This window comes from Sorex araneus, chromosome 2 (assembly GCF_027595985.1).
Source record: "Sorex araneus isolate mSorAra2 chromosome 2, mSorAra2.pri, whole genome shotgun sequence".
In the NCBI taxonomy this organism is placed as follows: Eukaryota; Metazoa; Chordata; class Mammalia; order Eulipotyphla; family Soricidae; genus Sorex; species Sorex araneus.
The window spans coordinates 67,713,094-67,739,710 of record NC_073303.1 but is presented as its reverse complement, the minus strand read 5'-3'; the positions used below and the strand labels follow the sequence as shown (position 1 = coordinate 67,739,710).

The window sequence follows — 26,617 nt, the reverse complement described above, 5'->3', positions numbered from 1 at the left end:
TTACATTTTAATTTAAAATTTTATTTCTTATTAATTAAAATAAATTCATTAAAAAACCTATCTTGGAATACAGTATATGTTTTCACTGTTCATGAACAACAGTACAAATACAGTAATTATAACGCTCAAATCTTAAGATTAATCTATTTACTGAGTTAGTTATGAATAACAATTACATAACCCCTTATCTTTAACACTTCATAGCATGTTTCATTTTAGCAAAACAGTGCTAACATGAACTGAAATTAAAAATCAACAGTTTGCATGGCAAGGGTACAGGCTAGCAATAAATTCATTTTTTTTAAATTATCTATAAACCGAAACAATTTTCTTTATGAGTCTGACAAGGCCAAAAACTACTAAAAAGCAAATAGAACCTTGTGACAACAAAATAAATAAAAAGTTGAACTCAATAGTAACAGTGTATTTGCCAGGGTGGAGGCTTCCTGTGCACACACAGATCCGCAGGCCCACCCTGAAAACCTAAATATTAAAGCTCAGGGCCGGGGAGAGGGAGCTCAGCAGGGCTAGCACAGGCAAAGCACACTGCGCACGCCGGAGGCCCAGCACTTGATCCCCAGGAAACGGACCCCGAGCACTGCCAAGAGTGACCTCCCACCCCCACCACACACAGAACCAGGAGGAGCCCCTGGGTACCGCTGGGCATGGCTCAAACACGAAACAAGACTTCATGTTAACATAACACCGCGCTCTATCGAGTTATAGCAGACAACTGAGAAGGACGTTTGTTCTGGGGGAAAGTCTCTTCTCTTTAACGCTTGAATTTTAAAGAAATCCAAACAAACACTGTGGCTGTTTCTGAAAAATATACTATCTGCAGAAATGTCACGACTGGGAAGACTAGCTGGTGGTCGGACCACTGAAATGATAAGGTAAAGTGAAATGTGTTAAGAAATAGGAATGTGAAATATAAAATGAGTGAGTGGATAATCTAAAATTCAAAACCTGAAGTTAAATACAGAATGCTGACTTAATTACTTCATGTACTTCTATTACCAGTAATTGCTACCTCCATTCTTTCGATGAATTTTTTTTAACCTCTTATATTTGATAGATGCTACCTGAACATGAAGAAATAAAACAAGTAAGTTTTTCTACTAAGAAATAGTATTTGAGGAAGTAAATTTTTATAAATTTAAATATGGCTTTAAGAACTAAAGAGAATTTTTTCTTAAAACTTAAACTTTTAGGGGTTGGAGCGATAGCACAGCGGGTTGGGTGTTTGCCTTGAACATGGCTGACCTGGGTTCGATTCCCAGCATCCTATATGGTCCCCTGAGCACCACTAGGAGTGATTCCTGAGTGCAAAGCCAGGAGTACCCCTGTGCATCGCCAGGTGTAACCCAAAAAGCAAAAAAAAAAAAACAAAAAAACCCAACTTTAACTTTTAGCACTCCAATGAGATATTTCAAAGTGCTAAACATACGTGTATGCATGAGGCAAGGATTCGAGGCCCCAGTCTGATATTTTACACCACGTGAAGCCACTGAAAACCACCACTGTAGCCCAAAAATCACACACAAAAATATGGTTCACTTTCTAATAAAAAAGGGTTTTATATATATAGAAGCAGTAAGTCAACATATTAGAAGCTCATTCTTTTCAGAAAACCAAAATTGCTATTTTACAGATACCTTATCTCATAAACTATATTATTTCTCTCAAAGTGATCATTCTTCCATGCAACTCTTACATACACAAGATTTTTAAAACAACAAAATACTTCATCTATTCTTATATACCTACTCTCAACAGGATATGGAAGCTGCAAATTTTGACCCTGGAAAGTCATACTAATTTAGACCAACCAGACTAGACACCTGAGACAGACGTCTGCACTGTGGAAGACCAGCGGTGTGCAGAGCACAGCTGGGCGGGAGCAACTGTGAGGACGCGATGCTGCTCGGATTAATCTTCGTCGTCTCTTTGCAAAGGGATTATCTGAATTTCTTTAGCTATCCTTTCTGCTATTGTTTTACTGTTTGCAGCGATTATTCTTCGTGACATCAAATCAAATGGTCCACCTGAAATCAAAGTATAAATGGGTACGTTAATATCACTGTCACTGTCATCCCGTTGCTCATCGATTTGTTCGAGCGGGCACCAGTAACGTCTCTCACTGAGAGACTTACTGTTACTGTTTTTGGCATATCCAGTATACACGGGTAGCTTGCCAGGCTCTGCCGTGCGGGCTCGATACTCTCGGTCTGAGAGGGGTGGAGGAATCTAACACGGGTCGACCGCGTGAAAGGCGAAAGCCCTACCGCTGTGCTATCGCTCCAGCCTCAGGGAGAGTTCCTCAGTGATCAAATTATTAATCCTTTCAGTCATGATCCTGACTGACATACTTAGCTAACATATAAACAAACATGTAATACTTTAACACTGTTCCTATTCAAACAATGGGAATGAATAAATGCAGTTTTCAAAGTTAATATCTTGAACAAAAATAATGCCTACGAAACTAGTATAAAAATATGTACTATTGTCAGTTGTATACTTTAATACTCTTAAAAAAAACTGTGGCCAGAGAGAGAGTACAGCAGGCAGGGCACTCGCCTCGCATGCGGACAACCCTCGTTCAATCCCCAGCACCCGCTAGGGTCCCTGAGCCCCACCAGGAATGAGACCTGAGCACAGGTGCAGGGGTAAGTCCTGTGCACTGTTGAATGCAGTCCCCACACTCCCTCATAAAAGGTAAGAAAGAAAAGAGAAATAGCCCCCATCTTTACCTGGTGTGGCCCCGAAACCAAAATAAACAAAAGGATAAATACGCCATGCAGTATTGGCTACCTGAAGATCAAAATAACTTGTGCTAAAATGAAAGGACATCCTACTGACTAAGAGAATACAGCTGCACAGCATACGTCTGACAAGGCTTAATATCCAAAGTATAAATAAAAAAAAACCCTAAAAAACAAACTCAAAAATTGGGAAAAGGAACAGGCCAGTTAAAATTGAGCAGAGAGGGAGAGAGACACAGCACAGGTATCAAGGCTTTGGTGCCACTGTGATCCCCGGTACCATTAGTGGCTCTTCCAAGACCCCTGAGCACAGAACCATAAGTCAGTCCTACGAACAGTCACATATGGTCCAAATAGCAAAAGAAAAAAGAAAATAAAAAAGAGAAATTCCAAATGACTCCATTCTCCCACTTCAGAAAATTCACTGGGAAAATACAAAAACACTAATTCTGGTGCCAGGAAGATCACTCAGAGCACGAAAGCATCCGCTCTCCATGCGGGAGCCCTGGGTCTGAGCCCCGGTACTCAAGATCCCCCAAACACGGAGCCATGAGTAGTCCCAGAGCGTTGCTGGCATGGCCTAAACTTCTTTAAAAAACACTAAGAAACATACTCGCCACCAAGGTTACTCCAGTATTACAACTGTCAAGAACTGGAAACAGGGGCTGGAGCAATAACACAGCAAGTAGGGTGTTTGCCTTTCACACAGCCGACCCAGGTTCTATTTTCAGCACCCCATATGGTCCCCTGAGCACCGGCAGGAGTAATTCCTGAGTGCAGAACCAGGAGTAACCCCTGTGCATTGCCAAAAAAAAAAAAAAAAAAGAGAAACATATTATGCCAAGTGGTTGATGAATAAAGAAACTAGGACAGATACAGATACAGGCATATCTGTTCCTAAACAAAGCCCAATTCAGCTGTTAACAAAATATAATTCTGGAGGCTAGAAAGATCAGACTGCAGGCTCAGCACTTGCCCTGCCCATGACAGACCCAAGCTTGGCCCTGGCACCCATCCTGGTCCCCAAGCACTGCCAAAGTTAGCCGTATGTTCTGCTGGGGGTGGTCCCTCAGAATGAAAACAAGCCTAAAAATACAATTCTGTCATTCACAAGATACATGCACCTTCGATGGTATTATGCTTAGTGAGATACACCAGATAAAGATTAATTACCTAAATAAAACAAAATACACCACTAGATCAGAATATCAATGAACAATTCCCAGAAAGGAGAAGGAGGGCAAATAAATCTGTAGGGTGGCAGATATATTGGATCCTCAGTGAACTAAGGGCCCCTGAAACATGCTCTAATACAATGCTCAATTCTAAATTAGGGTTGGCTTTGTTGCAATAGCAATAACACTACAACATAAATATAGCAAAAATGTTGTATACTTGAAACTTATACAATGTTGTATATCAGAGATATCTCATTCAATATATATATATTGAATGATATATCTCATTCATATATATATACACATGCATACACATGCATATATATACATATACATATATATATATGTGTGTGTGTATATATATAAAGCTGAAAAGGAAAAGAAAATAAGGCACTAGTTTCTTTCGGGCCAAAATCTGTGCTTCGTGCGGAGCATGGCGACAGGCACTGGAGCAGGTAAGACCCAGCCTTGCAGGGCGGTCCTGAAGCGAGGCCCGCAGAAGGGAGTAGCTAGGCAAAGCTGGCAAGAACAGGGTGCCCACACCGGGTGTCCGGCCTTGAGCCTCACTCGACCTCCTGGTCACATGCACCCCTGACACAGAAAACTGTCACGTACGCTTAGCAGGTCACCCTAACCGCAGCCTCTGGCCTTGAGTGGGATTGGACGGGGCAAAGCAGAGTACGGAAGGTGGCAGGCCCAAAGTACTGAACTTTATGTGATTGGGCCTTCCCGTAAGCCGAGACCCTCTATAAAACACGTATCTGACAATCAAGTGAACAGCCATTGGCTGCTCCCAGAGGGAGTTTCTCCCTGTGCCCGTCATCCTTGGCCCCACGTCTGCCGGGACCTGGTGCACAACGTATCCGGGCACCTGGCACAGGAGAGAACTGTTCTGCAACCGTTTTGTGTGTGCTGGGTGTGTTTTATTTTAAGGAAAATTGTTTTTTAGGAATTACAATAAAGAGGCTGGACAGATGGCACAGGAGGTAAGGGTACACACAGCTGGCCTGGACACCATGCCCAACACCCCGGGCACGCGCATGCGCGCACACACGCGCACACACACACACACACACACACACACACACACACACACACATTTAACCTCTCCAGGACCCAGGCAAAAATGATGACAGAGAAAGTCTGTTATCAATTCCCACAAAGGTCACCACTCTTGGTAAAACGCTCAGACTCAGTGACCTTCGAGACTTCCTGCAGCCTCGAAAGAGTTTGTGGTATTCACATTTGAAGAGGCTTAGTCATTTATCATTACTCGCATCACATAACTATTAGCTTTTCACCTGTTTCTCTCCCCAACATTTATTAGTTTGATTTTGCAGAAAATTAAGTAGCTTATTTGTCTTTTAAGAGCTCAAGTATAAAATGTATAAAACACTTAAAAGGGGGAAAAAAATTATATGGAAAAGAGCAACCAAGAGAAAAAGCCTTTTCCGTATTTTACCTGATACATCCATCAGCACCCCGCCAGCCTCGGTGACAATGATGCCGGCTCCTGCCATGTCCCAGCAGTGAATGCCCATCTCGTAGTAGGCGTCCGCGGCTCCAGTCGCCACCAGGCACATGTTGACAGCTGCAGTTCCCACGCCTCGGATCCTAACAGGTAACAATTGAAAACATGATGACTGGGGGGGAAAAAATCAGAACTCCAAAGAAGATCTTCCTCCTTACCTTCAGTTCAAGTGATGACTGATCGTTTGGCCCAATCTAGAGGATGGTAAAAACTTGTCATTTCTAATTTTAAAATAACAATTCTTAAAATTTAATTATCATTACTACATGAATGGTTGGGCTGGAGCGATAGCACAGCGGTTGGGCATTCGCCTTTCACGCGGCCAACCCGAGTTCGATTCCTCCGCCCCTCTCGGAGAGCCCGGTAAGCTACCGAGAATATGGAGCCCGCACGGCAGAGCCTGGCAAGCTACCCGTGTATATTGGATATGCCAAAAACAGTAACAATAAGTCTCTCAATGAGAGACGTTACTGGTGCCTGCTCAAACAAATCGATGAGCAACGGGATGACAGTGATACAGTGATACATGAATGGTTAAATTAATCCTCACAAAGCAATGACTTAATAGAGTATTTTTAAAAGTCTTCAGGAGGAAAATTAAAACAATGTTATAGTCTAACTATACTGGCACGGGTTTATATTCATATTTATTTAAATCCAGGAACTAAAGCCAACAATACAAATAGCTTCCAGGAGAGTAAAGTTTCTGTTGCGAATTTTCAACTCTGTGCCATCAGGACATGATTATAATACGGCCTGGGTTCTACTTACACTCAAACCTGCCTGGTAAGATCACCATCAGCAGGTCTGCTTGGTCTCTGTCCTCAGAAACATACTAAGGTACAGCAAGCATGAACAGACTTATGACCATTACAGGCAGAGACTCTCCAAACTGCGTGGGGGGACGGGGTGGAGCTATACTTTGATTTTTGGTGGTGGAATACGTGCACTGGTGAAGGGATGGGTGTTGAGCATTGTATAACTGAGACTTAAACCTGAAAACTTTGTAACTTTCCACATGGTGACTCAATTAAAAAATTTAAAAAATAATAAAAATAAATTTAAAAAATTTAAAAAAAAAGAAATGAGTGAAGTAAAAGAGAAATACTCATCACTCTTGGTGGGAATGTTGTCTGGTTCCATCACTTAGGAAAACAATATGGAGAGCACTCAAAGAATTAAAAATGGAACCCGCCACCCTCCCCAAAAAAGCAAAGAAATGATGAAAGGATGACATTATATGTATTAGATTATCTTGCTCAGATATCCAACTACAATGGGAAGAAAGCATCTTTATAATGGTCTACCATTATCAAATGCAGTCAAAGTTAACATCACCAATAAAAGGGCAAAGAGGTATGTGCTAGTAAGGCCGTGATTATTACCACTAGAATAGGCTTAATATTTCACAAATAAAAGAAATATATGAGAAACATCAAAAAAGTGTAATAACTATAACACTACAGCATTATGACTATAAGACACTCATATCAAAAAATGACAGAACTGGGATCAGACAAAAGTCATGTTAAAAAGAACAGATCTAGAGGGGAGGAGAGAGTACAGCAGGTGAGGTGTCTGCTTCGAACACGGCTGAATTTGTTCCCTGCACCACATATGGTCCCCAAGCAGAGCCAGAAGTAACCCCTGAGCACAGTCAGGAATGTGTAGCCCCAACCTCCTCCAAACAGGCCTAATGCTTTCATTAAAAAATATGTTATTTCAATTGATTATAAAGCAAAACTCCACAAAGTTTATTCAAGATACACACAAAGTAATGCAGAAGGACCATAAATAACATTTTTAGCCTGGGCAAGTACTTGCCACATAGCTGGGAAAAAACAACAAAGCAGGTATTTTTCAAAAGTAATGATTATTTTAAAAAAGAAGAAACACAAATAAACAAAATGTGAGACAAACCACTGCTGCTGAGTACTGGAAAGAAATTAGAAATAAACTGAACTGTGAGTCTGACCTCCAAATATAAAAAATTCTCTGCAAATAATTTGAAGTATTTCTGTATATCTCTGCAAATAATTTGAAAATTTCAAGGAAATGGGCAATTTCTTAGGCTTCTGAAAAGCTCCAGATTTAAAGATGTTCAAGAGACTTGACTAAATGTAACATCTGACTTTAGACTGAATTTTGCTCTGCAAAAAGAAAACTTCTACCAAAGGACACTGTTAGATCAACTGACAAAACTGACTATGAATGCAATTAGATAGAAAGTAAGTATAAGAAGTGGATACTTCTATGCAACTACAGGAGAAAATATCCCTAGTCTCAGAAAAAAACAAACTGAATTATTTAAGGGTAAAGAACCATGATACGGGGCCTGAGCAATAGTACAGCAGGTAGGGCATTTGCCTTGCACGCGGCCTACCCGGGTCCAATCCCCGGCATCCCGTATGGTTCCCTGAGCACCGCCAAAAGTAATTCCTGAGTCGAGAACCAGGAGTAACCCCTGAGCATCACTGGGTATGACCCAAATAGCAACAAAACAAAAACAACAACAAAAATGATACAAATAAATTTATCCCTAAACTATTTGAGCAGGGGAAAGGTGTGCATGTAAAGAGAAAAAAAGAGAGAAAATGATAAAGTAAATGGGGCAAAATATTAACAACAGGTGAATCTGGGTAAAAAGATTTTTGTATTTCATTTTTGCGAATTTTTTTAAGTTTAAAATAATTTGAGGGTCTGAATGAGCAATCAAACACTTGCCTTGCATGTAGCCCAGCCTGCTTTGACCCCTAGTGCCATACAGATTACCTGAGCAATGCCAGAGTGACCCTTAGGTGTGTAAACACACAAAAAAGAAGAGGGGGACGGACCGAACCGGGCACAGGGCAGTGGCGCTCTATCTCTCCTGCTGCCCACGTTCGGTAGTCTCCAGCCACTTCCCCCACCCCGGGGAGTTTGATGGTGATGATGAGGAGGCGAAGGAAGGAACGAGGGCCAGGCTGGTTGGTCTCAGTTGCAGTTTATTCCATTCCCATTATTCCAATCCCACCAGGATTCTCCTCCTGCTTCTTCCTCCCCCATGCTACTTCATTCTCCTTCTCCTATGGATCTGGATCTGGATCTGGCTTCTCCAGATCACTGGAGTGGATCTGGAACTCACCCCCAGCCCACTCTTTCAGCCTAGTTATATCCCCCAGCATGAGGGGTTGGGGCTTACACATAGGTGTAGTCACAATCAATAGGGGTAAAGTTCTTTCCCTCAAGGAATGCTTCTTCTAGGACAGATTCTCATTCAGCAGGACACCCACCCAAGAGCGGAATCCCATGGGTGTGTTTCTCCTCTCCTTGTCCAACTAACATATAAGCATTCATAATATCAATCATTTTGTATGGACAAAGCAAGAGATGCATTAAGCTTATAGAATTGCTCTCCTGGGATCATCTTGATCTCAGACTACAGTGCTCAGGTCAGATTAGTCTTTCCTATCCCTAGCAGGGTCCTAGTCTCATCATTGCTTTTGGATCATGACAGCATTTGTCCATGACCAAGCTCTTAACTTATAGTTAAGCATTAGGCACTTTGGCCAGGCCCATCTCGATGTCACGGTAGCACATAACTCACAGCTTGCCCTGGGTCCGTCCTGTCCCTCGTCGGGACACTGCTTTTGGGAGTGCTACAAAGTAAGGGCAGCTGAGGCTCAAGTCGAGAAAGCAGATGCCCAGGAGTGAATAATATTTGAAGCCAATTAAATCCCAGGTTACCAAAGCATATTAACAACTGTCTTTCTTTGTCCAAACAAAAAGGACATTGCTTTAAAGTAAACTATTCAAAAGACATAAGGAGAGGAGCAAGGCAATATTAACTTACAATACAAGTTCATTGTCCTAGCAAGGTCTGACCTTACAAATTAACAGAGTCTGATTAGGAGAAAAGCTGATAGAAGTGGTTATGGATAGACAAAGGAATGGGAGTGACTTGGGAGCACCTTGATGGGCGTGACCCGATATACCTAAGCTCCTTGTGGCAAGGAGAACAGGGCATATCAATGTTGTCTTAAAATGTTTAGAGATTATTACCAGATATGCCCAAACTCTTTGTGGCAAGGGAGAAAGGACAAACCAATGATATCCTACACTTAGGCACAGCCACAAGCAGCCCCCAGCAACACCAGGTCTGGCCCAAAACCCAAAAGAATAAAATTATTTTTCAAAGAATGGTTTTAGGAGGCTGGGGAGCTGGTACAGTGGGTACAGTGCCTGCCAATCCCTGGCATCCGATATGGCCCCTCCTGCACCGCCAGGAATAATTTCTGAGTTCAGTAACTCCTGAGCATCGCCTGGTGTGGCCCCAAGCCCTGCCCCCACTCCCTGTCCTCCTAAAAATGTTTTAAAATTAAATTGTGGAATCACTATTGTGTTGCAAAAAGTATTGATACCATCTGTGTAAAAACACTTCATTTCTGAAAGAAAATTCACTCCTTAAATGCAAAGTTTGGTAGAATTTTGGAAGAAGAAATAGAAAGTGCTTACCCGTGAATGGGAATGCAAAGGAGCTTTTCCATATTAGAAAGTACAATTTTTATTGTCTCTGGTGTTCTGGAGGAGCCCAACTCTGTCACCAGGAGTGATTTGGTAATATCTGGAAGAAAATGTTTTCAATAAACCAGAGTTAAGAGGAAGAAGTGATACAAAAAAATACACACTTATAATTGAGAATAAAACGGGACATTTTTATTAGTTGTTCTGATTTTTGTTGTGTTTTCTTTCCAAGCTTCAAACAGTAAGATGTTGATAAATCTGCTACCCCCAGTGATTTTTTTTATAAATATCAAAAAGGTTCTACTTCTTTGTCCACCCTCCAGAAGGGTAGAAAGAATTTCACCAGCCAGTATGCATGCCTGGACTTATAGCCAGAAACAAGCAGAAACTTCTAACACAAAGAAGTGGAGTTGAGAAACACTTGACTTATATACTTAGATTTAAAGTAATAAAACCAAAGTTAAAATTATGTAGCAACTCTCTGACCTGATCCCCATTTACTAAACTGAGATTATCTAATACTTCCCACTTCTCTTTGAAACAGTGATTGATTGACTTTCAAAACACCTGGCCGAGTCCCACCAGCGTGACCCCTTGCTTCATCCCTCCCACCAGTGGCAATGTAGCTGCCAGCTTAATCCAAGCTGTTTACTACTGCTGTGCTTCTACATGTAATTACCCACTGAACACTATGTAAAGTAAATAAAAATAAAATGCAAAGAGTTGTTTTTGTAAAAGCTATTGCATTTCTTGGAATTTGAAACACTTTTTTTTCAATTCAACCAATGGATAACTGGTTTTTATTATCATTTAAATCTAAAAAAATAAAGCAAGTTTCTGCAGGACACAACTATAGTATTTGTATTGATTTAGAAAGCACTTTTTTCCTTTTTCATTCCTAAATTAACTGGTTTTACTAAGTCTTGGGTATCTAATTTTCTTTTTTCTTTTTTTTTAACTTTTTAAATTGAATCACTGTGAGATAGACAAACTTCTTTCACAAGTTTATATTGCAGATTGAATGGATCTTCCAACCTTTGGGGTCTTAAGGTTTTAAAAGGGAATGAACTACCAAAGTTTGCTTTCGAATTAAATGTCTGACTAGGAACAGAAAATACAAAGATGCAGGAGGATTCTGAACTTAAGACTGCTTTGTATGTATCTAAGTTTTGGTGCATCCACAAAAATCTGAATTACAAGAAAATGTGCGTTGATATTAATGGTAAAATGTGACTAAAAATCTCAAACATTCATCACATAGAAATAATGAGAATGTCAATCAAGTTCATTAAAAAAAAAGCGTATGTATCGCTTCTTATGTTCTCTGACTTTAACAAACTTTTCCACAATTTACAACCTAATGACTGGCACCAATGGGGCCAGAGCACAGAGGGTTTCGACAAAGGATCTGTGTTGCAGTGGCCAGAACTATAAAGCATGAACTCTCTGAGGACAAGGAGTGGCGGTCCTCTTCCAGTGCCCGAGGTGCCAGCCGGACACGGGGCCTGAACTGTTGGCTCAGCTACACTTGCCCTTCCAGCTTCCTCCACCACATCCAAAGGCGGTAAGGCTGACGTTAAAAAGTAGAGGGAAAACAAACACAATTTACATATTCGTTGACAGAAAACACTGAAGCTTAACATTCAACAACCGTAAAATACAATTTGTACATTAAGTGAACAAAACATTAGATAAAGCTACCTTCTTGCTTGGAGACCTGGAGTTTTTGGCCATTGCAAAAGGCACCTTTTCCTTTCCTGCCGGTGTACATCTTATCCTCCACACAACTGTACACCACTCCAAATTCCATCTGCGGAAGGGAAACAAGTTTCTTTGGCCAAACCTGAGTATTTTTCAGCACGGAATTGTTTTTCTAAGGCAGCAGCAAGAAAATTGAGCCTACTCAGCAATGTTTTTAAACGTAAAATTGTGCCATGTTCAAATGCTGATTGCCAGTGGAATCGGAGGAAAGAAATCAAACTGGGATCCAAGACGCCTGACAAATCCATTTTATTTTATAAGCCCGAGGGGTCCCACCTGGCCTCTGCCCCAGACAAGGATATGTCTTTCAAGTTTTCTAATATGAATCTTTCCTGCCTTGCTATCACTCCTACCCCTTCGTTCTTCTCTGAATAACTGTCCATCAACTGAGGTTCCCTCCTCTCTTGGATTTCAATTCTGGTTCCTTCTCCCAAAATGTCTCCTGCCATCACCAAGACTTCCAAGTTTCTTCCCTGCTTCCTTCACTACCATCCAGCTACTATCTTACAACTTGGCTTCTGCCCCCGAAACTGCACCGACGGAGACAAAATAAGCCCCTGCTGACGGAGGGCCTTCTCTGGAGAATGAGAGACCCCCTCAAGACCTCTCCTTTTGCAATAATCAGGGGGAAGCATGATTAGGTGAGTCCGAGGAAAGCAGGAGCAAGTTTCAGCTCATTAAACAATCACAGGGATACTTTTAGCACATCAAAATCTGACCCTGGAAGCGTAACGGGAAGAGGGGTCAGAGAAACAGGCAGGGGCAAAGGGAACTGACGTTTCTCTTAGAAGCCCACTCACCGTGTTTGTGAGAGGATATCTGTTATTCCTTAAGTGAACACTTACTTCCAGGCGGGTACTCTTCCCCTCACTTGCCTCCTCTACCTTTTAAGGAGTGTTTGCTTTGACTTTTTCACACTCCCCATAAAAGTTTTCTTGGGGAGACGGGCTGGGGGGCTGTGTGACACCCTTCATTAGTGTCACTTTGTCAGGAATTTCTCTGCCTAACTCCTACCAGCTGTGTATCTCAGATTTTTTGGTGGCTTTTTTCAATTTTTCATTGTTCCATTCCACTTCTCTGTTAGTTCCCTGTATCCTTACTAGTTGGTCCTTACCATTCCACAACTTCAACTACCACCTAAAACTGAGGCTGCCATCAACCCCGGTCATCACAAAAGAGCCTAGAGTTGCAGAAACCTCAAAGAGGTAAAAAAACAAACAAACTAGGCATATCAGATTATACCTCATTCCTTTCTTACATAACACTCCCCCCTCAAATTTTTTGTTGAAAACACGTTCTGAATTTAGCATTCCTTGCTTACTGTCACTGCCCCAGCATGGTTCCAAATCACCCACACCTCCACTAAAATCTCTCTCTACCACTCTCTGTGGCCAATATCATCTGTGATTCTGCAATTAAAAACCTGTACTGTTTCACGCAGCTTAAAAATAAAGACTAACTGGGCTGGAGAGATGGTGCAGTGGGGAGGGCGCTTGCCTTGCACGCAGCCATCCAGGTTCAACCCTGAGCATCCCGTACAGCCCCCCCATGCCTGCCAGGAGTGGTGTCCCTCAGTGCAGAGCCAGGAGTACGCCCTGCGCACCACTGGGAATGGCCAAAGAAGGAAAGCTTAACTTTTCTGGCATGACAATACCTACCTTTCCCCTTCAGTTCTGCTCTTGTCCCTTCCCAGGCGTCACTCACCCTGAATACCTTCCCCTTCCCCACACACATCACGCTCTTCAGCAAGCTCTCACTGAAATGCTTTTCTTCTTTACCTGGCCAAGCCCTCATTTTCTCCCAAGTCCCAGCGGTGAAGACCAAGTTCTAAGACCTCTTTTGCTAAGAATTTCCCACACGAGAGCATTTTGCAAAATTCATTACCCGTTTTGTTATTTTACTGTCATAATTCCATAACACATAGTATCTTTTATCGGTCTGTGCATCTTAACTGGCACTGAATTGCCAATTCACCGGCTGGGACAGTAACAGCCTGGGGCTGCTGAGACTAAGCACTCCCACAACTTCCTGGGATGTTCTCACAGATAAACACAGCCCTGTGGCTATGGTGGCATTTGTACTAAACTGTCCTTACTTTCAGAGACACTTTAACTCTCCTGCTTACAAGCTGACCATACTTACCACAAGATCTCGGGAGAAAGGCAAGGAAGATACCATCCTCTACCGTCTGATCAAATAGTCAAGTAGCAAGGAAATGCAATGGCTACAAATCTTACTCTACTGGGTTAGATACAGCAAGTGTCTAGATTCTCGCCATCCTCCAGCCTTGGTCCGGCCCCTGAGTCTGTCCTAACCTTCCCATGTTTTCCTGCACTGCCAACTATCTTAGCATTTCCAGCACAAACTCTCTCCACTGCAGCCGGGGAGACCGCAGCTCCTCTCGCATTTGACTCTATCAGACATGGAAAAGGGATTAAGTATTACATTGAATTTCAGCTATTTGGTGTTTTTTGTTTGTTTGTTTGTTTGTTTGGGTTTTTGTTTTTAATAATTCTTGCCTCTCAGAAAACATTAAATCTTCTGCACTGGCAAGAAGTATCTTGGCAGTTTTAACAGTTCTATACCTTATTTCGAAATAATGCAGCTATATAAATTCAACATAGACACAACCCTGAATTTATTATGAAAACACAATTACTCTTTCTCAGAAAAGAAGAGCACTCAACCTTTAGCAACCGTGAACTGAAACAACATACCTTCTTATTCACAACAAAGCCAATGGAAACAGCTACAAAAGGAAATCTGGGGGGGGGGGGGGCGGAGGCAGGGAGGGGAGAGAAAAAAAGCAAAGATACAATGTTATCATAACAGAATTCACTTTCAAGAGAAGTATTTTTTTCCCCTAATATAACTGCTTACACAATGTTGCAGAACAGTTTGGGCCCTCTGCCTGAGAACAAGGCAATCTTTTGTCCACAGTGGGAGAGGGCAGGGGTGGGATACCCCGCTAATCCTCAGGGAGGCTGTGGTGCAGAAGGAGAAGCACTTTCCCTCCTTCCCTTTCAGGTTCCTTGTAAGAGAAGTCAATGGACAAAAGAGAGATGAACAGGGGACAACACTGAAGCAAGTCCATGGTGGAGCTCAAGACAACAAACTCAAGGGCACACTGCAGTGGAGGCCTGCGGCCGTCAGAAGAAGTAAGAGAGAGGAGAGGAAGGGAGAGGGGAGGAAGGGAGGGGAGAGGAGAGGAAGGGAGAGGGGAGGAAGGGAGAGGGGAGGAAGGGAGAGGAGAGGAATGGAGAGGAGAGGAAGGGAGAGGAGAGGAAGGGAGAGGGGAGGAAGAATAGCCCAGAAAGGCCAGAGAAGGAGCCTGGTCATTGGTCACCCGCCCTGCCAGACAAGTAAAACCCGGGGGTAAGCCATTATCTGTGGGCTAGAAGGTGGGGGAACACAGGGCAGCGGGTACCATGGCACGATGGACCCGCCCCTTATGGCCCACGGAGCTCCGCCAGGAGTGACCCGAGCCCAGAGCCAGGAGGAAGGCCTGAGCACTGTTTGATTTGACCCAAAAACAAACCAAATGATCTCTGGGGGCCTAGAGGAGTAACTCAGCGGCTTCAGCGCCTTCTGTCTCGCAAGCCTATGGCCACAAGTTCAAATCCCACGTCCCATACGGGCCCGGTGTGATCCTGGCACCAATGTCTGGGCGTGGCCACCCTGCTGTCATCAATCTCTGGCACTGCAGATCACTTCTGGCCATACCACAGCGAGGTCTGAGAGCACCAAAGGAGCGAGTTCTTATTTTGTGAAATCTTATGTCATCTCCTTCTGTCACGCACAGAACTGAATTAAGCTGCAGGTGTTGCAGCTGAGGTCTAGAAGGCATTCTATTGTTTGCTGGCATGGGAAAACACCGGCCCTTGCATTGGAAACTGGCCCTCAATGCCTTGCACTACCTGCCATTTCATAGCTATTGATGCCATTTCATAGCTGTTGAGCATAAAAAGCTTTAGCCTTTATTTTATTTTTCAAAAAAAATTTTTTTTAAATTTAGCTGATCATGATTTTTTTTTCCAAATGATTGTTTCTTTTTTTTTTTAATTTATTTATTTTTAATTAGTGAATCACCGTGAGGGTACAGTTACAGATTTATACACTTTTGTGCTTATGCTTCCCTCAACAAAGTTCGGGACCCCATCCCTTCACCAGTGCCCATTCTCCACCACCAGTAAACCCAGCATCCCTCCCACCCTCCCCAATCCCATCTCCCCCCACCCCACCCTGCCACTGTGGCAGGGCATCCCCTTCTGTTCTCTCTTTCTAATTAGCTGTTGAGGTTTGCAATAAAGGTGTTGAGTGGCCACTGTGCTCAGTCTCTAGCCCTCATTCAGCCTGCAACTCCCTTCCCCCACATGGCCTTCAACTACATTATAGTTGGTGATCCCTTCTCTGAGTTGCCCTTTCCCCAGAATGTGAGGTCAGTCTCCAAGCCATGGAGTCAACCTCCTGGTACTTATTTCTACGATTCTTGGGTGTTAGTCTCCCACTCTGTTATTCTATATGCCATAGATGAGTGCAATCTTTCAATGTCTATCTCTCTCTTTCTGACTCATTTCACTTAGCATGAAACTTTTCATGCCGATCCACTTGAATACAAAACTCATGACCTCCTTTTTTCTAACAGCTGCATAGTATTCCATTGTACAGATGTACCAAAGTTTCCTCAACCAGTCATCCATTCTAGGGCATTCGGGTTTTTTCCAGATTCTGGCTATTGTAAACAGTGCTGCAATGAACATACATGTGCAGATGTTGTTTCGATTATACTTTTTTGCATCTCTGGGATATATTCCCAGCAGTGGTATTGCTGGGTCAAATGGGAGCTCAACCTCTAGTTTTTTGAGAATCGTCCATATTGTTTTCCAGAAGGGCTGAACCAGTCGGCATTCCCACCAGCAGTGTAGAAGGGTCCCTTTCTCCCCACATCCTCTCCAACAGCGGTTGCTTTTGTTCTTTTGGCTGTGTGCTAGTCTCTGTGGTATGAGGTGGTATCTCGTGGTTGTTTTGATCTGCATCTCTCTGATGATTAGTGATGTAGAGCACTTTTTCATGTGCCTTTTGGCCATTTGTATTTCTTCCTTGGTAAAGTTTCTGTTCATTTCTTCGCCCCATTTTTTAATGGGGTTGGATGTTTTCTTCTTGTAGAGTTCAACCAGTGCTTTATATACCATTGATATCAACCCCTTATCTGAACAAATGATTGTTTCTTTAGTCATTTCCCACAACCTGGACTACTTGGGTCTACTTGGAGTATGGGGTTTAAATTGTACAGAAAAAAGGGACCAGGGAGATATTAGAGCGGGGAGGGCATTTGCCTCATATGAGGCTGACCTGTGTTCAATTCGCGGCATCCAATTTGGTCTCCCAGCACTGTGAGGAATAATTTCTAAGTACAGAGCCAGGAGTAACCTCTAAGCATCATCAGGTGTGGCCAAAAAAAAAAAAATTGTACAGAAAAAGTTGTTACTCAACTCTGACCCAAACTTGATGCTTCATAGCTGAAAAGCAAATGCCCACTAATAATTTCTTCTAGTACCAATAAGATGAGGTATATACTTATTGAGTGCCAAGCGTAAGCTCTTTATAAAGGTACTATCCACTGAATCCTAACAATTCTAAGAAGCAGGTGCCATTAATATGGCCACTTAATATTTAAAGTCAATCTCCCAAGAGATACAACTGACTCCACTCCCTGCTATCTAGTCAATAAATATAAAAATAATCCTCAAAGATACATGCACGCGCATTTCTCCGCACCCGCACCCCCAGAATGACAGACGAAGAGGAGGGAGCTGCTTGGGACACCAGCAGCCCACCAGCAACCTGCAGTATGTGACTTGAGAGTTTCCGCCAGGTCCCCCGTGTGGGGGCCCGGCGTTTCTCTTTTTATTTTGCTTTAATCTCTCTCTCTTTCCCTCAACTTCTCCTGGGCACAGCACAGCATCTACCCCACTTCTCTGAGCACAAAATGGAGAGACGCACCCAAATGTGAGGCGCGGCTGGCGGGGGATCGAGGGCGGGGAAGTACCGGTCTCCGCCCACATCGGACACTTAAAGAGAGTGCAGCCACGTGGGCTTTCCCATTTCTCCGCGCCCGCACCCCCAGAATGACTGACGAAGAGGAGGGAGCTGCTAGGGACACCAGCAGCCCACCAGCAACCTGCAGTATGTGACTTGAGAGTTTCCGCCAGGTCTCCCGTGTGGAAATCTCTCTCTCTCTCCTTCAATTTTTTCCCTGGACTTTAGACAGAAACCCAAAACCGCGCGGCCTAATGTCATCTTAGTATCAGCAATATGTAATGGTTCCTTCTTAATGGGTCGGACTTTTGTGGGTGATCCTAACAAGAATAGTAAGTATTTTGTTGAAATATTGAAGGCAATCAAAATGGTAGCCATCTCTCTAGACTGAACTAAGCTATATCCCCACGCCGGCTGAGAAGAAATATCCTTCTTTCTCGGGAAGAAACGTGGCGTGGTGTCAAACATAGTGTGATGTCCATTAAGCAAACAGACCTGGTGGCGTGGGAATGGGAAATAAGGGGAAAAATTAGGTACATGGACCAGCGGCACGCTGGTGGTATCTCGAGCCGGAGCCGATATCAGCGCAAGACCTTTGGTTCCAGAAACTTCTTGCAGACACTCTACTAGACTATCAACTAAGCCAGAGCCCCACGCCGGCTGATGACGGGAAATAACCATCCTCTTCGGTTTTTTTCCCTTTGTCAGACAGCGTGGCGATTACTAAACAGGCGTGAACTCGGTGGCGCGGGGCAAGGGGGAAAAAGAAAAGTTATGTAACAAACAGCAGGACTTAATATCTCTATATTCTTAGCAATGGAGAACTATCAAATGCCTCATTGGCAATAGGACTGTCTTTTTCTTTTTGGGGGGAAACCCCAGCAACGGTAGTGAGTTGTGTGTTGAAACATGGAATGTAATCGAGATAAGCGTAAATGAAGTGAAACTTATCACGTACAAGGGTGGGGACTAGGGAGGTGGGAGGGGGCGGCAGATATACTGGGGGGGTTGGTGATAGAAGATGGGCACTGGTGAAGGGAAGGGTGTTTGAATATTGTATAACTGACATAATCCTGAGAACTTTGTAACCCTCCACTTGGTGATTCAATAAAAAAAAAAAAAAGATACATGCACGCCTATGTATTAAATAAGTCAGAAGTAAAAAGTCAAATACTAGCGATCTCATTCTCAGTCTACACAGAGAGACACAGAGGTGTAGAAGAAATCTCTGCCAAGAGGTTTCTATAGCGCAGAGAAGCACGGGAACACACAGAATGAAAACAAAACCATGAAGGGCTCAGACTGTAGAACTGGGGTTCCCAGAGAGGCAAGGGGGTAGCAGGTTGGAGGGACTGAAGGGAGAGAGGCCCAGACGCAGTGGACACTAAGAAGATACGGGGGCTTTGCTGGTATGTGTGGCGTTGGGAGATACATTTGCAAAGGGTGAACATAGACTCCTAAAACAAATATAGATAACCAATGTTACCTTTTTTAATTTTTTTTAAATTTTGTTAATGATCATTTCATAGACAAAAAACAAATCTAAAGCTTAGAAAGATTAAATAACTTGCCCACAGTCATAAAGTCTGTCTATAAAAGCTATAAAGAACACCAAGATTCAAAGATAGGTCTGGTGATCAATTCTACAGTAGTATAACATTTGGCTCTGAATGATTTTTCTCTCTTTTTTTTTCTTATAGAGGGGGCAGTGCTCAGGGGAAGGGATGAAACTGGGGTCGCCTTGTGCGAGGCAAACACCTTCTCTCCTGAACTACCTCTCTGCCCCTACCATCATCCAATACTGACCTTACTTGCTCCTTACCTGATAAAGCAGTAATGTTGCTCGTTTATATTTTTGCATGGCTTTAACAGGGAGAATAATGGTGAACAGGCATTTCACTGCACAGATCCCACCATGAATATTTCATCACTCCCCTGAGGGATGCCAGAAACACTCTGAATTCCCAATAGAGTTGATTTTGAATTACTCTTTGGTCTTTGTCGAAAGCTTTTTACTGTTGTCAAATTTTTCAAGTCACCCCTCCCCCACATTCCATCTGGGATCCTGACCACAACAGTCTAAGGAGCAGACGCTCTAAAGTCACACCCTGTAAATACACAAATACCAATTACAATGCTACAATTTTAAGACATACCTATGCACAAAGTTAGTTGTTCCGTCAATAGGGTCAATGATCCACGTGGGATTGTCTGTGAGGAGACTTTTCTCCCCTGCTGCTACGGATTCCTCGCCAATGAAACTAAAAGCAAGAAGAACAAACTCTGAATCTTTGCCTCACTCCACCCTTAGAGCCGCCTGAGCTACACAGTCTACTGTGGAACATGACCACAATTTTCCATGGTGACTTTTTTTTTCTTTTTTGGGTCACACTCGGCGATGAACAGGGGTTACTCCTGGCTGATGCGCTCAGGAATAATTTCTGGCGGTGCTTGGGGGGACCATATGGGATGCTGGGAATTGAACCCGGGTCGGCTGTGTGCAAAGCAAACACCCTACCCGCTGTGCTATCGCTCCAGCCCCACCACGGTGACTGTTTCCTTCAGGCTGGAGAAGGTAGAAAGCCTTACTTCCTCCCCGGCAAAGTCATGCGAAAATTCTTCATTCCCCTCTTTCTCTGAAGGAAGTCAGTGAGAGGCCTGGAGGAGAGGGACTCAGGGAAGCTGCCAGCGGATAAGCACGGGGGAAATAAAGGCTGCCACAATCATGTGCGCAACCAGACTTCAGGCCCAGTTGACCCAGGGAAAAGTGCAGCCCTGAACCGGCTGGCGCCAACTGTATGAGACCGGGGCGAGAACCGTGTACGAAGCAAGCACTTCCCTTATTCCTGATCCCAAGAAATGTGGGAGGCAGTGCACAGGTGTTGCTTGGAGTTGCTGAATTCTTAAGGTTATTTACTATGCAGCAATAGGTAAGATTAAATGTCGTTACCAAAACAAATCACCCACCAAGACCTCTTTCCTTCTGTTTCCCTAAAGCACACTTGGCTATATATCTCTGAATTTTGTAAATAGTGACTGAGTTTACTGGGTTTTCTTATTTCCCAAGTTTCTTTTATGCCCCTCTCAAGTTGCACTAGCCTGCCCTAATCATTATCATTATCTGTTTTATTAAATAAGATTTTTATTTTATTTTTATTGGGGGGGGGCACACCCTGAGATGCTCAGGGGTCACTCCTGGCTCTGCACTAAAGAACACTCAGGAACTACTCCCGGTGGTTCTTAGGGGACCATATGGGATGCCAGGGATCAAACCTGGTCAATCACATGCAAGGCAAGCACCTTACCCATTGTACTACTGCTCTGGTCCCTATCATAATCTTTTTTTAGCAATCTATTTTTCCTCTTAGTTCAATACAATTTATTAACTGGAAGTATATTAAGTCAGACCTTTGGACAATTTCCCACCTCAATGGCTAACACACCAAGACTCACCTGTGGCATGACCAGGGAGTAAGACTGTCCCTGTGACAGTTGGAAAATAATGACGCGGTTTCTATTAAGACCTGTATGCCTTTCAGAATTCAGGTATTAATAGTTTCTCTGAAATCTGCTACCACTTCCCAACGTGACAAAGCAAGCATGATGGAGAATAAAATAAAATTTCTAATTCATGACTATGATAGGCATTTGTCACGTTGGCTTGACAACAGCCAAAGTCTCTGCTTCCCGTGCAGGAATCCTAATCTCCCCAGTTTGCTGCCCACAGACTGAGCAAACAGCCTGAGCGCAACAGGCAGATGTTCTTGCCCAGGGTTTGTTAGCTTGATTTAATGAGGTAAATAACCCAATGCCAACAGTCAAAAGGGAAGCTAGAGGGCAAGAAATAGAGTACAAATAAGTTGCCTGCCTTGTATGCGGCCAACCCGGTTCAATCCCCAGCACCACGTATGGCTCCTCATGCACTGCCATGAGTAAGCCCTGAGCACAGAGCCAAGAGTACCTTGGCAATGGTTCCTGGGGGTTCTCCTCAGCTTCCCTCCCTGCTACCTGCCTAAATTCAGCTCTCAAGCAAGGCTCCGAAAGAATTCCTTTTAGCTGAATTTAACTCAGGTTAATTCCAGTGTCTACAGCCAAAAACTGTTTTCAACCGGGGTTCATCTTATCCTTTGAGAATAAAATAAGAAATATCCATGTTTACAAAAAGAGAAAAAAAGACATACCTGTGTGATGGATACTTTTTCTTTATGGAAGAAATAAGCATTTTTTCAACTTTTTGATCAGTAGCAGTGACCAAATCAGCTGGGGAGCTTTTAATCATAACATTCATTTCATTTTTCAGAGCTTCACAAACCACCTAAAATTTTGTTTTGGTAAGAAAAGAAAATTTTTAAAGCACATCAGTAATTTTCAATCAAACTATATGATAAAATACAGAAATAGTCAAATCTGTCTTAAGTGATATTCTAAAATTTGTCTCAACACCATTTCTGTAATATATACCTACAGTGGTTATGGACATCTAGGCACAATATCATAATCTAGTAAATCATACTAGATTGTGATGTTGTACCTAATCTTATTTTAGATTCACAACTGTCGATACAAAAAGTTTAGTGAGGGATCAGGGAGTTAGCTCAGTTGTCGGGGGTGTATATTTTGGATGTTCAGAGACCTGTGATTGATCCCCGGTACCCCCGACCCTCTGAGCATCACCAGGCGTAGTCCTAGTGGCCTCCTGCCCCTCAGGTCTCAGCAGTACCACATCACCAGCCTTAGCACTGAACTGTCCAGTCTAGTCAGCAGACAACCACTGGGAGGAAGCCAATCCCCACTGAACACTCCTCAAAAAAAAAACGCTTAATGAGGGCCAGGAAATGGTTCAAAGGACTGGAATATGCGCTGTGCATGTGGGAGCCCCAGCTCATTTCCCAGGACCTACCTGGGAAAAAATCCTTGAGCACTGCCAGGTATGTCCCTGCCCACAAAACAAGTTTAATAACATAAAAATAGAATATTCACCACAATGAAAATATTTAGCAGAATGCAGAAAATGCCGGTTATTAAGAATGTTTATTGAGGCTGGAGGGATTGCACAGTGGGTAGGGCGGCCGACCCGGGTTCGATCCCCAGCATCCCATATGGTCCCCTGAGCACTGCCAGGAGTAATTCCTGAGTCAGAACCAGGAGTGACCCCTATGCATGGCCGTGTGTGACCCAAAAAGAAAAAGAAAAAAAAAAAGAATATTTACTAAATTTCATAAGCTAGCCAACCTCATGTTGTCCATAACCATCATCTATTAGGGCTCACAAGATTTTTGTTCATACCTCTCCAGCTTGTCTTGCTAGGGTTACTGCATAATCCATGCATTCCTGCCAAGGATCGGCCATCTTCTCAATAAATTTATCACCTATAAGGACAAAGTATATATGAAACTCTAAATGTCTTCACTACAAAATCAAGCGCTCACAGATGCTTATCAATTAGTAAATTACTTTCTTTGGGGAGTCACCCTTTTCCTTATTCTAGATTCACTCTTATATCCCTTTAAAAAACTTATATCTGAACCAGAAAGATAGTTCAGGGTTAATGTGTTTGCCATGCAGAAAGGCTAATGATAATTTGATCCTTGGCACTGCATATGGTCTTTTAACCACCACTGGGCATGACCCCCAAAACAAAACAAAAAACAAACATACAATCAAAAAGCACTCACTTGGGAAAAAGACAAAAAGATATAAGAAACAGTTTATGGAGGAAAGAGGGTAACAGGGATTAAACCCAAAGCTTTCCTCATAAACGCAAAAACTGTTCTACATCTCCAGCTTCACAAGAAATACTTGGATGGAAAATAAAATGAAAATAAGAAAGACTGAAATAAAACAAGCTTTGAAAGAAAGGAGATGGCACAATCCACAGACATAATTATTATGCCAACTCAATGTCAGGCCATTCAGTGCTCCACAAATGTGGTATTTTTTATTTTTTCAATGAGGTAGTAAAGATGAAGAACTTAAAACTATGAGGTGAGCAATAGCTTTAAGGCTACAAATAAATAACACAGAAACTGAAGTCAATTCTGATTTTAAAGTCCACTGGTTTATTTTTTTTTTTAAAGTTTTTGGGATAGAGGACGTGGCTCAGGCTGGGGTTCAAAACCTGGAGCTGCAAAAACCAAAAATTAAATATACATAAGAGTGCATGTGTGCGTGTTGCTAGTCTAGTTTAATATTCCAAGGAAGGAAAATTTCAAGACCAACAGAAAATAATAAAGCAAAACAAAAATTTCCTTCACTGAGTTTCAGACAGAAAACTTATTTTAGGGTTCTGAAGTGTCCAATTTTCCACAGACTGGTAAAGAGATAAAAATAATTTACCACTGCAAAGCTGGCCACTCTCTGAAGTCTGTATCAGTACACAGTGAAAAGCACAGTGGTGCTTTTGAAACTGTCAGAGTGGGGGGTGCGGGATTGGGGGGGAATGTGGCATCACTCTGAATCACTAGCAAGCAACCCTACTTTCGTCTCCTCTGTAACTGAGAACCACTGACACAAAACCTCAGTGGAGGACTATGCAGGGACATCTCCAGGGATGCTCACCCCACAGCCACCAGGAGAAGGCAGGGAGGAGAGTGGTGCAGGACCCACACACTGAGCTGTTTCCTTGGGACGTTTTTCTTCCTACGGTAAGACTTTCAAACAGGTCAAATCAAGCCCCTTTCTGAGTTACAGAAGCAACTCCTTAGACGCGGCAAGTACTACTTCCTAACTCTCCTCCTCCCAACTCTTACTCCTAGCTCCAAGATGAACAGAGCTAGATGTTCTCAGAACATCTTTGCTTTCTTGCCAGAAACTGCTCAAGTCATATCTCCACCTTCTAAGGAGCACTAAAATAACTCCTACCAATGGAAAGAGCCATTTCAAGAGCGACCCTTTCTTTTTAGGGATTAACCATCCCCAGAGGTCATGATTTGTTTAATCAGGTGACTGATAGGTGTGGTTGTACTTGATACACAATGCCCCACAGTGGGGATAAAACAGGCCTGACTCACACCTAAATCCTCTATTGGGATGGTTTCATTGTCACTGTCATCCCGCTCACCTATTTGTTCGAGCGGGCACCAGTACCGTCTCTCGTTGTGAGACTTATTGTTACTGTTTTTGGCATATCCAATACGGGTATGTATATGTTAAATCACAAGAACCACAGACTACACGCAGAACCACCAACATGCATAAAAGGCATGCAAGAAAGAAGTGTGTGACCTGGGAGCTTCGACTGGGTGTTAGGAACGAGGGAAGGTTTCCCGAGAATCTGATCAGCCAAGCAAGATCTGAAGGACAAGTGAGAGAGCTCAGAGAAGACCGGGAGAAACCGGGAGGGACCAGGGCTTCAAAGATGAGATCTTGATTTAAGAGCCACAAAGAATCACTTCCCACTGCACAGCTTAGACCGCGGGGTGGAGGGAAGAGAGAACAGATATGGGTCAAGAAGTCAGGCGTGTTGAGTCAGGATATTGAGACTTCGGGTGCAGTAAGTACTTAGGACACCTGGCTTCGGGAAAGGGGGGAAAATCTGAACTGCAAGGCAGGAAAGGGCTGCTTGCTTTGGGAAGTCAAGTCGGGGGGAACTCGGTTAACAGGCTAGATAGGAGGTCCGAGGGAGAGAGGAAGGGTCCAGTGGTGCCCAGATCTCTCTCCGCCTTAGCAAAGGGAATAGATGCTGGTGACATCCACGGCGCTGACACGGAGCAAGAGGGTCACCTTGGGTTTGCGGGGAGGAGGTGGGTGGTCGTGGAACCAGCCAAGCAGCTGAACACCTGCCCCCTGCGGCGAGCGGGGGGCGCAGCGGGCCCACGGTGTCCCGTGTGAGTTATCAGAGCGGGCAGCAACTGCGGCCGAAGCCCCCCAGGAGAGAAGGCGCGCCGGGAAGCCTGGAGAAGCCCCTGGAGCTGGAAGCTCCCGCTGGAACTTGGAGCACCGCTCACAGAGCACTCAGCAACCCCTTTCCCGCATCTGGCCCGCGCGTGCGAGTGCCTTCTTCAAGAGTAACTCCCCAGGGCGGGGGCTCGGCTCCACCAAGTTCCTTTCCAAAAGGCCATCCCCACCCGCAACGCGTCCGGCAGGATCCGCCCGGGCCACGGCCACCGCCGCGCTGTCCTGCGCCCCTGTCCCCGGAGGCGCGCCAGAGCCCGAGAGGGGTCCCGGGGGGCTGCCCAGGGGCCCCGGTGGGGGCTGCCCAGTCGCTCCAGCTGGGATCGGCGACCCCGCGGAGGAAAGGGCGGGACCCGCGGGCCCTCGGCGGCCACAAGGCTCGTGCACTCCCGCGACCCCGACCGCCGACCCGCCGCTGACCGCGGCCTGCGCCCCGGGGCGCCGCCCCCGCCACCCCGACCGCCCCCGGCCCCCGCGCCTTCCCGACGCAGGAGTCACCCGCAGCGCCCGCACGGGGGCCGCGGTGGGTCGCGGAAAGCGGCTCTCACCTGGGCTGGGTGCTCGCCGCGCCCTGTACCAGACCCGCCGCCTCTGGGGCTCCCGTCTTCCGGGGATGAACGACCGGGCAGCCGACACAGGAAGTCCCGCCCATGGAGGCGTGGCTGATGCTCGGGGCTCCGCCCCACCGCGAGGCTCCGCCCCAAGTTCACCCCGGGGAGGCTCCTCCCCCCGCCGAACCTCGCCGTTCTCTCCCACCCCCACCCCAACACCCCCTCTCCCCCTCTCCCACAGGCCCCAGCTCTCGAATTCTGAGAGCTGAGACCTTAGGACTTTTCGTTCTCAGTTCTGGCTCTTCTAGCTACTTTCTCCTTTCGTTTCTTCTGCACATTTTTACAACTCCCTTTCCTATTAATTTTTCCCATCGTCCCTCTGCCTTCAATTTCTTT

At 44.3% G+C, this 26,617-nt stretch overlaps 1 protein-coding gene across 2 annotated transcripts; it reads right to left on the bottom strand.

The window, feature by feature from the left end:
- Positions 1 to 26,310, bottom strand: IMPA1 (inositol monophosphatase 1). 2 transcript variants are annotated; one of them, XM_055128366.1, is made up of 10 exons: positions 26,219 to 26,260; positions 25,002 to 25,182; positions 23,064 to 23,146; positions 21,959 to 22,092; positions 19,934 to 20,038; positions 14,456 to 14,501; positions 11,679 to 11,787; positions 9,969 to 10,077; positions 5,406 to 5,557; positions 1 to 2,045 (listed from the first exon to the last, which is right to left on the bottom strand). In XM_055128366.1, exons 3-10 carry the CDS (start codon positions 23,124 to 23,126, stop codon positions 1,930 to 1,932), a joined length of 834 nt encoding a protein of 277 aa, XP_054984341.1. In that variant the 5' UTR covers positions 23,127 to 23,146; positions 25,002 to 25,182; positions 26,219 to 26,260; the 3' UTR covers positions 1 to 1,929. The 2 variants fall into 2 exon arrangements, with proteins under 2 accessions (XP_054984341.1, XP_054984340.1); XM_055128365.1 differs by lacking the exon at positions 25,002 to 25,182 and having other exon boundaries at positions 26,219 to 26,310.
- Between the last annotated feature and the right edge of the window lie 307 nt (positions 26,311 to 26,617).

Bases quoted from the DNA above. Each gene is read 5' to 3' on its own strand.
- IMPA1 (XM_055128365.1), bottom strand. From the start codon at position 23,126: ATGGCCGATCCTTGGCAGGAATGCATGGATTATGCAGTAACCCTAGCA. The intron at 10,078-11,678 runs GTAGCTTTATCT...ATTTTCTTCCAG, and splicing joins CCAGGTCTCCAAGCAAGAAG to ATATTACCAAATCACTCCTG. The intron at 5,558-9,968 runs GTAAGCACTTTC...GTTACCTGTTAG, and splicing joins CTTTGCATTCCCATTCACGG to GATCCGAGGCGTGGGAACTG.